Source organism: Homalodisca vitripennis, chromosome 1 (assembly GCF_021130785.1).
Source record: "Homalodisca vitripennis isolate AUS2020 chromosome 1, UT_GWSS_2.1, whole genome shotgun sequence".
NCBI lineage: Eukaryota > Metazoa > Arthropoda > Insecta > Hemiptera > Cicadellidae > Homalodisca > Homalodisca vitripennis.
This window is the reverse complement of record NC_060207.1, coordinates 28,609,641-28,622,872: the sequence shown is the minus strand read 5'-3', so window position 1 is coordinate 28,622,872 and position 13,232 is coordinate 28,609,641. Positions and strand designations below refer to the sequence as shown.

The 13,232-nt window shown below is 36.1% G+C and overlaps 1 protein-coding gene across 3 annotated transcripts in view; it reads left to right on the top strand.

The window, feature by feature from the left end:
- The first annotated feature begins 6,985 nt into the window (after nt 1-6,985).
- Nucleotides 6,986-13,232, top strand: part of LOC124358811 — an 88,885-nt gene continuing 82,638 nt past the window's right edge. For 2 of the 3 annotated variants that reach the window (XR_006922083.1, XR_006922084.1), the window contains exon 1: nt 6,986-7,378. Coding sequence is in view for 1 of the 3 variants with exons in the window: in XM_046811089.1 (XP_046667045.1) it covers nt 7,315-7,378 (64 nt within the window). In the remaining 2 variants the exon portion in view is untranslated. The remainder of the gene's footprint in view (nt 7,379-13,232) is intronic. The other variant, XM_046811089.1, reaches the window with a different exon arrangement.

The window sequence follows — 13,232 nt, the reverse complement described above, 5'->3', positions numbered from 1 at the left end:
GAAGTTCACTTTTTTTTGTAAATGCCTTACCAAAATAAAAAAAGTTATACATTTGCTTTACATGAGTATATTGATTGGTTAAAGTTTAAAAATTTAAATATAATATTTAGTCATTCATTAATAAACATATACACCCAACTATTTACTTGTTACATGCATAACACTGTTTTTTCCTAACCCTAATTGCCTAGAAGTGTGTTTCATTAAAATATGGGACTTAGTTTTGCAAAAACCATATTGATTATCCGGTATGAAGTGTATGTTATTAACTAACCATTCTAGTCTGTGTGGTATGCGTGGTATAAAGGAGATGCTCTATAAGACTATTCCTCATATCTACATTCTCAGGTTTAAATATTTCAACAATTTATAAATGTTTCCATTCTATTATTTCTATTTAATTATTGAAAATAAAATCACAAATTGTAAGTAGAATGTTTAAAGCATTGATAAGAAGGTTCTTAATCATACTATACAATATTCTAACGATACCTGTTGCTGTATCCTCGTTGGTAAGTTGGATGACTTGTAATTAAATAAATTTTATGTCTTGTTCCAGTTCATGACTTTTACATTGGATGGTTACATGTTATTTATTTCATTATATTGTGGAACATGACGGAAACTAGGTGTTTGATAAATATGTTACATAAGTCTGAATGATTTTCCATCCCTCCATTATTTATTTTTGTCCTAGTGTTTTTTATATTATTTTTTAATACTTTCCATGCATGTTGAGTAGATTAAAAAAAAATCATTTATAGTGTTACAAACCCATCTTTGTATTCTTTTGGTTTGTTAATTATTTATCTTTATGAGAATTTAAATGTTTTAAAGTGAATCTTCTTTGTGCAAATGCTAGTAAATACTCATTTGTCCACTATGATTTAGATTAAAATTGATTACTTTTACATATTTTAACTTTTAGAATGATCGGCTGTACTAGTCATAGTTTCACATAACTTATTGATTGGTTGATTAATTGGCAGATTTTTTATGTTATATATCTGATTAATTATTATCTCAGCATACAGAGACCAATTTCCAATTTACTCAATTACAATTTCTTTTCTTGCTTTAAAGTAATATTGTTACTGCTATTGTGCTTTGATATAATTTATATCATTGTTATTATTGGAAAGGGGTCACTTCTTATCGGGTTCATCCCTATTTCCCATTTTAAAATTCTGTTAAAAATATTTGGGGTTGCAAATGTTAAGTACATTGCTAACTGTTGATGGTATACGAGTATAAGGTACAGTAGTAAAACAGTTGTTCATTAATATAAAATTAGGATCATTATAATATTTGACAATATCATTACTCCTGCTGTTATTCCTATTACAATTCCATAATATATGATAGGCGTTTATATCCCCGCATATAATTTGTATTGCCACTGTCCTTACTGTTCGGGCCAAAATTGTTGATTTATTTTACAAGTTGTGTAGTATACATTGTAAATAATTATGGGCATTTCAAGATATTTTTTATTTCTATACCCAGTAATTGTATTGTGTTTGAGTTTAATTCTTTATAATTTTACAGATTTCGTAATTTTTAACAATACAGGCTAAACCCCCAAAACCATCCTCTCTATTTAATCGGAAGATAACATTCTTTATCGTTTAATGAATCGGTTTTTATTAATCATGTTTCTTGAATCAAACAAATACGCATTTCAGTTATACTAAAGTGATGTATTAACTCAGACCATTTTGACTTTAATAACCTAACTTTCCATTGACAAATTTATGTTATTAATGCTATTATAGTACATGAAGTTTTTATTAATACATTAATAATACAGTATTAGCCAAAATAGACCAAAGGTCTGCCAAAGGTTTGTTGGAGGAAAGCAATATTGTTAACGGCAGTGTGACTGGTTGCGCCATCTTGCTGGAACCACTGTGAATTTAACGGCAGGTTTCGTGCACGAGAAAATCTTCTGAGGTCTCTCACAAAACGATCAAGAATGGCCCTATATCGATACTGATTTACAGTAAGAGTCTCTCCATTGTTGCCTTCAAAAAGGTATGGTCCCACTATACCCCCCAGACACAGCGCACCAAATGGATACACGCTTATTATGCTGTGGCCTCTCTACAACAATGTCAGGACGTTACATTTCAAGGAAACGTGTTGTCTGCTTGTTTATGAAACCATTAAGGTGCACATGGCATTCATCTGTAAACAATACATCACTCAGAAACTCAGGTTCTTCATAGCATATTGCTAACATTGAAGCACAGTACTGAAATCTGGCTAGTTTGTTTCTACATACAGTTCACAGGTTTTTCAGTTTGTATCCTGTAGGGGAAATCACCAATGTTTTTGAACATTCTTCGCACTGACGTATTCCAAATATTCAGTGAGAAGCTCGCATTAGGCTTTTTCGGTGACTGTAACACTTGCTGTAACACTCTTCCGTGGTTTTCATTTGTACAGACAGTAGTTGGGCGACCTAAAGCCCTTTCGCTGTGTCAAAACACAACCTGTTCTTCTAAATTATTCAACAACGCTAAGAATCACAGCATTACTAGGCGGGTTTTGTGGAAATGTTCCTGAAAACGTAATGCAGTGTATGACAAGCGTGGCCTACCCGAACGTCCAATTCATTATGAGCGAAAATAATTTTCTACGATAAAAACTTTCTCTATCGTTGTTAGCACCATGTTAGCAAAAAATAACCTCAAATAAGAAAGAAGTAATGTACACGAAGCCGTGGCAACAATCGACATGGAATCAGCTGATCGAGAAGGCAACTACAGCTGATTCAGTGTCAGTACTGTTTATTACGGCTAATAATGTACTAACTAATGATTAGTAGTGATATAATATATCACTACTAATCATTAGTACGTATAGTTTATGTATTATACTTTTTATAATGTGCATAGTCAGATGCGTGAATCATGTTTAAATAAAATTGTTTTAAAGATTTACATGTGTAAGTTCACATTTAGGGGTTTAATTAATCTAACATTGCACTGCAACAGTTTAAGTTCTTTCAACATATGTTTCTGGTGGTAATGCTATTTTGGTATGTATTTTAGGGCCAGCATTTGTTTTCATTGCGCCGGCACCAAACATACACGATGTAAAGAATTCATCTATATGTTTTTGTGTACCTGAAAATTGAGAAGTAGCTTGAATTTTGTACATTACTACCTCAGTTTTCTTATTTAATAAATACTGTAAATGTTCTTTATTTTGTACAATAAGGACGAAAAACTCTAACCGAGACAGGTTTGGTGACTGTTATGTGCTAGGTTTTGCGTAAAATTATGTTTTCATACTAGTGTGCCTATATGAATTATTTTTATTTACATTATGAGAAATAGTTCTATGTAAGCCAATCAGTTGGATGAAATATTCTTTTTAATTAAATTACTTTCACTACCTTGGCTATTTTACTCTGGGTAATATTCGTCACTCCTGCCCTATGCACATGGGGATGCTGCAAATGAACTAAACCAGTTGGTAACTTGGGTTTATGACCAGTTGAAAACTGAATGGTGACTCGACTCCGCACATGAGGCTACTCAACAGAAACCGAAATCTACAGTTCGTTCAGTGTCGTCATCGATATCGGTCGTGCAATAGCGGAAGAGTCGAATGATGAGGAAGCTGTAGTTCTGTATTATTACCTTAGAAGAAGAAGACGAATAGCCAGAAATTTTTGGGTACACCCATACCTTGAAAATGTTTTCAGACTAGGTTGTTTGTTGTCTTTAAACAGCTCGACGTTCTGACTCAAAATTCTTGGCATTCTATAGAATAAAGTAAGGAAATTTAATTTGGAACTGGTGAAATTGGTTTCCTTGCTACTGCAGAAGCAAACACAACCACGCGGCAGTCCGTGGATCATGAGGACCGACTATTGATCACATTCAGTTAAGGAACAAAGAATATATTTATTTAAAAAAAGAAGTAATTTTACATTAGGATTTAACATTGGTTTACAAACATTACATTAGGTGTCCGTTAGGTATTATTTATATTATATTATATTTAGGTTGAATAGCTGTTGAATAATAATTCGCGATCGGTGAAACCTTGTGCATTATGGCCACTAATATGCTACTGTTGGGTGGGGGCACCTGATTAGTAAACGAATCATTACTCAGCGATAGGCACGCGGAGGAGGAAGGATGCGTACATCTAGATCTCGCAAAAATCATATCGTCCACAGCATCCAAGATCTTCTTGAGCTGTCTCACTTCTCCGTCATCGATTTTCGTGAGATCTGAAAGAAAGGTGAGAAGAAACACTTTTAAGGCTTCCTTTCTGGGATCTGTATCCAACTGCTCACTTTTGGCTGATGAAGACGTCTTTTTCCGGTCCAAATATTTTATGATAGTTTTACCCACTTTGTCGTACTTCGAAGTGCGCTTCCTCTTGTTTGGTGTATTCGCTGGCAATATAAATGCTTCATTAAGTGCCCGAAGAAGAAAGACATAGAAGTTGGTGGTTGTGGCCAAATGGGGGTGGTGAAGGTAATGGAGTTTCTGATAGGTCATCATCATCATTCTCATCATCTCCTAAACCTGGGTTTTCTTCCTCTTCAGATGGTGGCTGAGACCAATTTCCGGAAGGCTTCCCTAGTGCCCTAATGTGAATAACGGTGAACTGCATTACATCTTATAGATAATACGCCTTCTTCCTCTTTGTAACTGAGACTCTCTTTGGGGATTTCACATGTCTAACAAAATCGCTCTTGTTTTTCATCGCCCCTTGCATTCAACAGATGAAAATAAAGAGGTAAAAGCTGCAATTCCAAGAAATGATAGGCGATGACATAAAATAACTACACATATTTGAAACACTGGATTCAAAACTATGGACTTTATATTCCTCTTCCTTCGCCACTCAACGCTAAATTAAAAATATGTAAAATAAATTAACAACAGTTTAAATCTTAAATTACAAAAAATGCCTACAATGGTCAAAAGGGTTGACTTTTGCAATAATGACTATAACCTTCTTTTGGTTTAGCAAAACATCAGTATATGAACTCCATCCCCATTTTGTTATAATTGAGGATTGAGTATACAATTATTTTTATATAATTATAATTAATATAAAATTGATATAATGTTTTTGGGACTAATTCTGGTAGACTACGGAAAAGGAAAGTTAGTCTACGCAACATAGTACACAATATCATGCTGATACTGGTATTTTCCTGGGTGTCAGTGTGGTAGGTCTGGGAAAGTTTGTGATCAATTTACATATTTAGAAACTGGAATGCTTCGCTGGACTTAAAAGATACAACAATCAGAAAGCGGTCTGAGATCAAGATGGTGTTTTGCCTTTATTAAGTAAGAAGGCATTAACTGAAAACCATTCGACAGCAAGATAAAGATTACATGGCAGTACCGCCATAATTTATAATTGAGAAATGTCTTTATGGCTACTAGTCGTCAGCATACCGGTAACAGTAGGGGGAGCTTTCTAGGCCATGGGATCATTAAAGGCCACCAGAAACAGCATAGGACCAAGGACCGAGCTCTGGGCACCTTACAGCTGCTAATAATAATAATAATAAAACATTATTCTTCAGAGAACACAGGCTGCCTTACATTCACAAGATTTCACTTTAAAAGATTTAAAGCCGAATTAACATTTCTATAAAACTCCAAATTCCAACTTAAAGCCCATACTGAGGGTATACTACACAATCTGACAGCCAACTGCTCTATTTGATGACTTACCACTCTACTCGAGAGGGATTTTCTTCCCTTTGGAGAAAATATTTTCTCTAGTTTTTATGGGTTTTCACAGTTTTATTTTTTATTATTGCTATTGAAGTTACTTTTAAGGACTGTCCATTCAAAAAAATAAAACAATGCGAAGTATGTCTTGTAAACTAGTAACTATATATCGATACTGATAACAGGCCTTTGGATGAGAATAGTTTCGTTATAGGAACAACTTCTGATTCATAAATTACGTGTTTCAAATGAGTATGTCAAATAAGTTTGAATACTTTCAGGTTTGTGTTGGTTGTACTGTTTGGAGATCGCAGATCGTCATATCCCGACATCGATGGTGCAATATCTTGTTACATCGGTACTGAAACATCTATGGATAGTGTTTCGTTCTAATCGATTATACATGTAACATCAATCCGGTTAAACGGGAAATATCGCTATTGTTGTTTCGATGTTATATCGAATATATTAATTTACCACACTTACAATTAGTAATAGAAGCAATTTTTATAAAAATTAATTAAATATTAAAACACAGTAGATACAATAATTAAAATGTTGCAATATGGCTACAAATAAATGCAAAATTTAGACAAGATAATTGATTTAAAGGTATATGGTTTTGCTGCTTGAATCACTTTCCTATAGATGTTTATAAATTTTGGAAACAAGTTTTGAAATTCTTCGTTTGTTATGGTTTTCTGAATTTCGGAGAAGTCTTTGACGTCTTATCTAGAAACAAAATTTTTTTATTCATAAGGACGGGTTCTTGAGTGTATCTTAAGGACTTTTATGTGACCCTAGTAGAAATTTTGATATTTTAACCATTTTGAGTGTGATAAACATTGGCATAAGAATACCCCGATTTTTCATAGATTTCCGCGGTTAGGCTACATCTTTAAAACCTTTCTTAGCAAACAACTAAAATTTAAGGCGAGCATGTATACAAATTTCCATGTAAATACGTTCTGTAATATCTTGTGATTTCGTAGTGAATAGTAAGTGGTATTGGCTTATTCTTTTGCAATTTTTGATTGGAGTTTCTACGAAAATCATTAACATGGTTCCGGGTTAACCCCATCAACACAAAATGTAACATAATTAATAATACTTCCATTCTTTTAAGACGTTTTACACAACTTAATCGTCCGGTTTTAAAAACATCGATCTCAACAGTTGGCTTCAATTAAAGATAGATTTATATTTATTTCCTAATTCATTCGATAGCTAATCGGTACCACTAGATCCTTCGATCTCAATACATCGATGTTTTTGAAGCTCGCTGTTTGTTACTCCTGTGCAATGTTTTTCGGGAAGGTGATGGTTGATGGATGGATGTGTGAATTGAGTTGTGTTATCTCTTGATTAATTTTGGATAACAAGTAGTTAAAAAACATTTGATTACTATGTAGTTTTGTCCAATGTGTCATAATAAACTTTGATAAATGTATGGCCTGTATAATGTTACATGTCGGTTTCCCCCACTTTTGGAAAAACTTGAATAACAGTGGAAGTGGACATTTTATTTCATAGATGGGTTGCTAAAACTCCGTCAATAGTGAACTGCCTGTGACAGTGTACTATTTTATGTGAAACAATGGATGACTTCCCAGTTTATAATCAACAAGACGTCTGTGACCTAAACGACGAGAAAACGTCAAGTAAGTCAAGCTTTACTTACAATAGGCCTATTTCAATCTTTCAGCTAAATGCTTTATAGGATAACATTATACTCAACCAGGCATTATTCCAGACTATATATGGTTATTAATATATTTGAAATTAAAGCATTGACTGAAATTCACATTTGTTTTCAGAGTTGTATTCTGAATATTTATACATGATGAATTTTTAAAGACTACCCTATATGGACTATGAATAACTTTTGTGATGATACTATGGAGTTACAGTTGAAAACGTAGCTTATGACTGAAATTAATTGCTAATCACTATCCAGCATTATTATTGTATATAAGTTAAGCCTAAACTATTCTACTGTGCATCTGTAGAATATTATTTAAGATTTTAAGGAGCAAAAATCACAAATAGCAATACTTTTTGAGATTAAAAAAGAAATATTTTGTTTTCATCAGTGTTACCTGAGAACAGAAGATTATCTGAGAATTCTGTATAATTATTAGCATCTTATATACAAACTTGCCTTGTAGATAGGCTTAACCATGGTGTCCATTTCTCAAATACCATGTTTTCAACTGTGGGCCAATGGGTAATTCTGAACAATTATTGGGTCTACTTATATTGGGTCTACTTATATTCTTTTGGTAGAATGAAGATAGGATGAAAAAAAAACTTGAAATAAAGTGTTAGAAAGTCATCATGGAAGTTGTCAATTGATAAGAATGTTTTAAGAGTCCACACTGTATCCAGGGTCGTCACCTGACAATGTTGCACAGCAATGAGAGAATGAGCTGAGGGCTGAGCGATGGGAGAAACATTTATTGTCTAGAATTGGCGACAGATAAGCGGCATCGTTTGGTACCGCCCTGCCGCTAATGTCTGTCGTGGGTGTTCCCCATAAATGTACAACACAAATATGTCGCTGCTTTATCCAGCGCTCACCGCCACCGCTTACTCGTATTGTGGCTGAGACTGGTTGGTCTATGAATGATTGCTCCTCGCACACGTTATCATATTATATAGGTTAAAGCAAAGAAAGTAATGTTATGTTTTGATCTCACGGTTACATCCAAAACTCAACTGAACTGCGTTTACACTGCCAAAAATTTCAAGTTTTGTGCCCGACTGTAAAATCATGTATCGCCAGATGTAAGAACTCTCGCAAGCGCTGCCGCAAACAGTATTGGACAGTTGTTTGCAAGAACTGGAGATCAGTCTAGACTATTAAAATTTCAATTATAAAAATTGCGGAGGCATCACTGCTGCGGTGTTTAAACAAACTTCGTATTGACTCCCAGAACAACCAGTGATACAACTATATCAAGTTGTACAAGTATTTGCAACAGTTCTCGTGAGTAAAATTGTTTATCTTGTTCACATTATGCGACAGTAGTTGTGGAAATTCTCTCGCAACTTTACTTGCCAGTGTAAGTGCAGCTTATGTTGTCGCCAGTCTACAGACGGTAGATGGCCAGCCAACCGAATCAAACACAGACGTCACTGTCGTCTTCAGAGCGGGATTGGTTGGATGACGGCTGGAAATCCCGTAAGTTCTCTGATTACTTATTTACCTGAACGACTTCCCCGCACATGTGAGGACTGGTCAGATGATTCAAACTGTTCAAATCAAATAGTTCAACATGTATAAGGGGCCTTATGTCATGTTGTTTCGTTGTCCATGACTATAATCTAACGAACATGTGACGAATCACAGCCTTTCATGCGATTATTTACTTTGTAGTTTTGTTTTGTCGTGTTGGGGTGATTTTATTCTTGCAATATGTTAACCCTGGAACTGGCAAACACCCGATATCGGGCGTTTTAGTCGCATCATCCTAGATGGCAGCGCCCGATATCGGGGCGTTTTTTATTTCTTAATATTACGTACTTAAAACACGACCAAAGAGTATCGGTATTGATACCAATCGAAAAAGAAAGGTTCAATTTTTGTAAATAATTAATTTTATCGTTTCTTTACACGTCCATACGTTTTATAATCTCTGAACTGTTTGTTTACATTCTCCCGCGTACAGCGCTAGTTGCGCACGCAGCGATGAGTCAACTGGTTCATTCGGCTATTGTTATTTCATCAGCTGCATGGTGTTCTGCCTGGTTTATTGTTTGTTTGAGTTCATTGTAATGATGGTTTGTATATGACACAATAATAGTAAGTCTTTTGTGCGTGTTTACGTAATGGATCGTAATTTCCTCGATCGTTCAAAAAAAAAAAAAAGTAAAGAATGTCTTATTTTACCAGGCGAAGTTAGGGCTAAGAAGCCTCTCTAACACTTAACCAAGTGACATTCACTAACAAAACAAGTGACATTCAGTTAACATCGTTCAAGTGACATTCGAGAACTAATTGTACATGAAATAAGCAACGATGAGGATTCCGATTTAGACATTCAATAAGAACTTAAAAAAAATATGATAAAAAATAGAAAATTAATATAAACTAATTGTTACAAGATTGTACAAATCCAAGTGAGCTTTGAAGTTCTTACTTTTGTTGGTAAATAGCACTTTCGAATGTCAGTGTATGATTTTTGTATCGTTTACCACATTTAAAAATAAATACCCTATAAAGTATGATTTGTTTTATTTTCACTCAGAATTAAATGCTCTTCCTTTTTTATATTTTGGATTTTGCATATCACTAATAACAACAATATTACAAATCAAAAACTAGTAACTTTTCTTTTTTCTAAAAAAAATTTTTTTCATGAAGAGGTAGAGTAAGGGTATTTTTTTGTTTTAATTATATGATGTGAAAAATGTTCCTTGAACAATGCTGAATAAAGAAATATATAATATAACACGAAATGCAAGTTTGAACCCTACGAAGGTAAGGCTAACTAAGATTGTGCGATGTGCTCGGTAAATACTCGTATATGGAGATTAATACGGTAAAGGTGTTAACTATATGTGTGGGAACCAGTACAGGGTATTATTGGTGGGAAGACAATATCCGAGTGAGACGCTGCGCGTAGTGAACACTTTAAAGTGTGGAGTCGTGGACAATTAAAAATGTGTAAGGGCTAAGAGACGGGGTGTACGACATATGGATGTCTGTTGGACTTTGTGGATACTAGTCGGTAATGTGTAGGTGGTCTAAAATTTGGTATGGGTGATACCCCTGGGTAGGAGTACGGGAGGCAGTTGAAAGGTGTTGTTGTCCCGTCAGTGTGAGGGTGAGGGCCTGAAGACGCTTGGGTACACGAGAGAGGTGGGAGGCTGTAGGCGTATACACACGTAAAGGTTGGGGAGTTAGAAATCATAGTATGTGCAATATCCATGGTTAAGAGCTGAGGTATGGGAGACAATAGGAAAGTGTGAAGCCTCTGCAGGATCCGTTAGAAATGCAAATGTAGGTTTTAGCATGTCCAAGAGACGAGGTATAGACGGACGATTGTAGTCCTATTCGATACATTGGTCGGTAAAATGTAGATGATTAAAATCTGGGTATGGGCTTTACGCCTGACTAGGAGTGGAAAGTATGGGGCCCCGGCAGGGTGCGGATGAGGGCCGAAGACGCTTGGGTACACGAGAGAGGTGGGAGGCTATAGGCGTATACACATGTAAAGGTCGGGGAGTTAGAAATCATAGTATGTGCAATATCCGTGGTTAAGAGCCGAGGTATGAGAGGTAATAGGATAGTGTGAGGTTTCTGTAGCGACCATTAGAAATGCAGGTGCAGGTCTTAGCATGTCCAGGAGATGGGCGATTGCAGGCCTATGTGGTACATTGGACTGTAAAATGGTCAAAATCCGGGTATGAGCGATACGCTCGGCTAGGAGTACTGGAGGCAATCGAAAAGTGTAGGGTCTCAGCAGGGTGCGAGCACACGGTTAAAAGTTTGTATGTCGACATTCATCGATAAAAGGTAGGCGGTCAGAGTACCGATTTGGGTATATGTTGGAACCCTGTGAGGGAGTGTTAGAAATTCAGGTGTGGGTCTGCAAGAGACGGAGGTATAGATGGGCGGCTAGGTCCTGGAGTGGAGTGTTAGAAATAACAGTGTGGGCAATATATGTGGTTAAGAGCCCTAAGTATTGGAGGCATTTGAAATGTTTGGGCAGGGGCCGTTAGAAATGTGGGTGCGGTTTTTCATGCGCTCCGGTACTCGAAAAGATGGGTGACGGAAGGTTTATGTGTCGTGCATGGCCCGTAAAGGTTAGGCGGCCAAAATCCGGGTATGGGCGTTACGCTCGGCTCGGAGTACGGGAGGCAGTAGGACAGTGTCGGACTCCGGTAGGAGCCATCAGATACGCGGGTGCCGGTGTTAAGGTGAGTGTCAATAGGCGTCGACACGGGACCTGTGGACGGATGGTTAAGCAGTACAGAAAGTCAGAGATAAAGAGGTGTGTGACAAACAGGAAGTCTGGGTTGAGATAAGTCGTCGGAAAACAGGAAGTCTGTGGTTAGGAAACACCGAAATGTATCTCCCATAAGAGACAATCTCCCATTGGCTGGGGGAGGGGCCAGGAGGTGGCAGGGTGTGTAGGAGGGGTGGGGAGGCGGGCAGGGGGCGTGGTGTAGCCGCCATTGCTGCTCTCATTGGTCCAGAATAACTCCATAAGAGCCCATGTTGGGGCCCAACGCGCGGAGGCCCGTGATTTCTGTGCAACATTCCGTGTATTTGTTTTAATACCTCCTACAATTAAAGCAATACTTGAACTATTTTAGATCAATGTAGAAGAACTCCCAAATCAAAGTTCATAACTTTTCTAGCACTTGTGATGTAATACAATAGTGTTCTAATTTTTTTTTTAATGGAACAGGTATCCATTTTTTAATGTTCATGATTAAAGAGGACCAGAGGACATACGATAATAGTATTATTTACCATAAAAAATGTTGAATGTATAACTTATTTGTCAGAGTTCCATGAAACTACTGTGTATAATTTAATTACAGTGTAGAAATAATATTTTTTACGTTTATTTAATACAATTAATGTTTCAATATCAAGAAACCGAGCTTTGCTTGGTATTTTTTCTGGTAAATCGTGTTTTGAGATTCATTTTATGATATACTTGACCGCAAACTATAAAACTATAAATGCCATGGCTATTTATTGTTCTGTCATCTTGTGTATCAAAGGATGCTAGAACAAGGATGCTATGTTTCTTATTTTTTTATGAAACTTCCGAATATACCTTAATTACCTTAATTACCTCCACCTTAGTCGATGACCAGTACAACTGGATAGACAGCGTCAAAGTAAAATGAATTTTAGAATATTTACAATATTTACATTTTTACATGGCGCCAGGGCTTATGATAGTGCATCGAAGAACTCCCCGACTGAATAAAAGGGCCTACACAATAGCCAGCTTTTAAGTTGGGTTTCAAAGTGAGGAGGGTTGAGTTCTTTGAGATTATCTGGAAGGGCATTATACATGCGAAGCGCTAAGCTAGGATAGCAGTTCTTCTTCTTACTAAAAAAAAAAGACAATAAAAAAAAGACAATTAAAAAAAAGATATACTAATTTTGAAAATTTTGGTTGCTCCATTTAAATTTGTCCATACAAAAAACTGCCAACAAAAGAATTTCTATTTATGTGATTAGAAACTCATTCCTCAAGGAAATGCAAAGCACTGCAATGGATATGAAAAGTTTCAAATGGTCCTAAGGCATGATATTGCACAGCTGCAGTAACGGCAAATTTATATGTCAGTAAAAAATTACTAAGTTCTAAAGCCCTACGACGTCTTCCTTCTCGACGTATTTGTTTTATTAATCGGTATTCTTGTTGCTCGCCATTGTTACACGTTGCGCTGCACGCTGCTGTATATCTTGCAGACATCGCTCTCGTTGTTCATTATTTTCAATAGCTACATATTGTCCTGCACGGTCTTGTCAAACATCTAAAT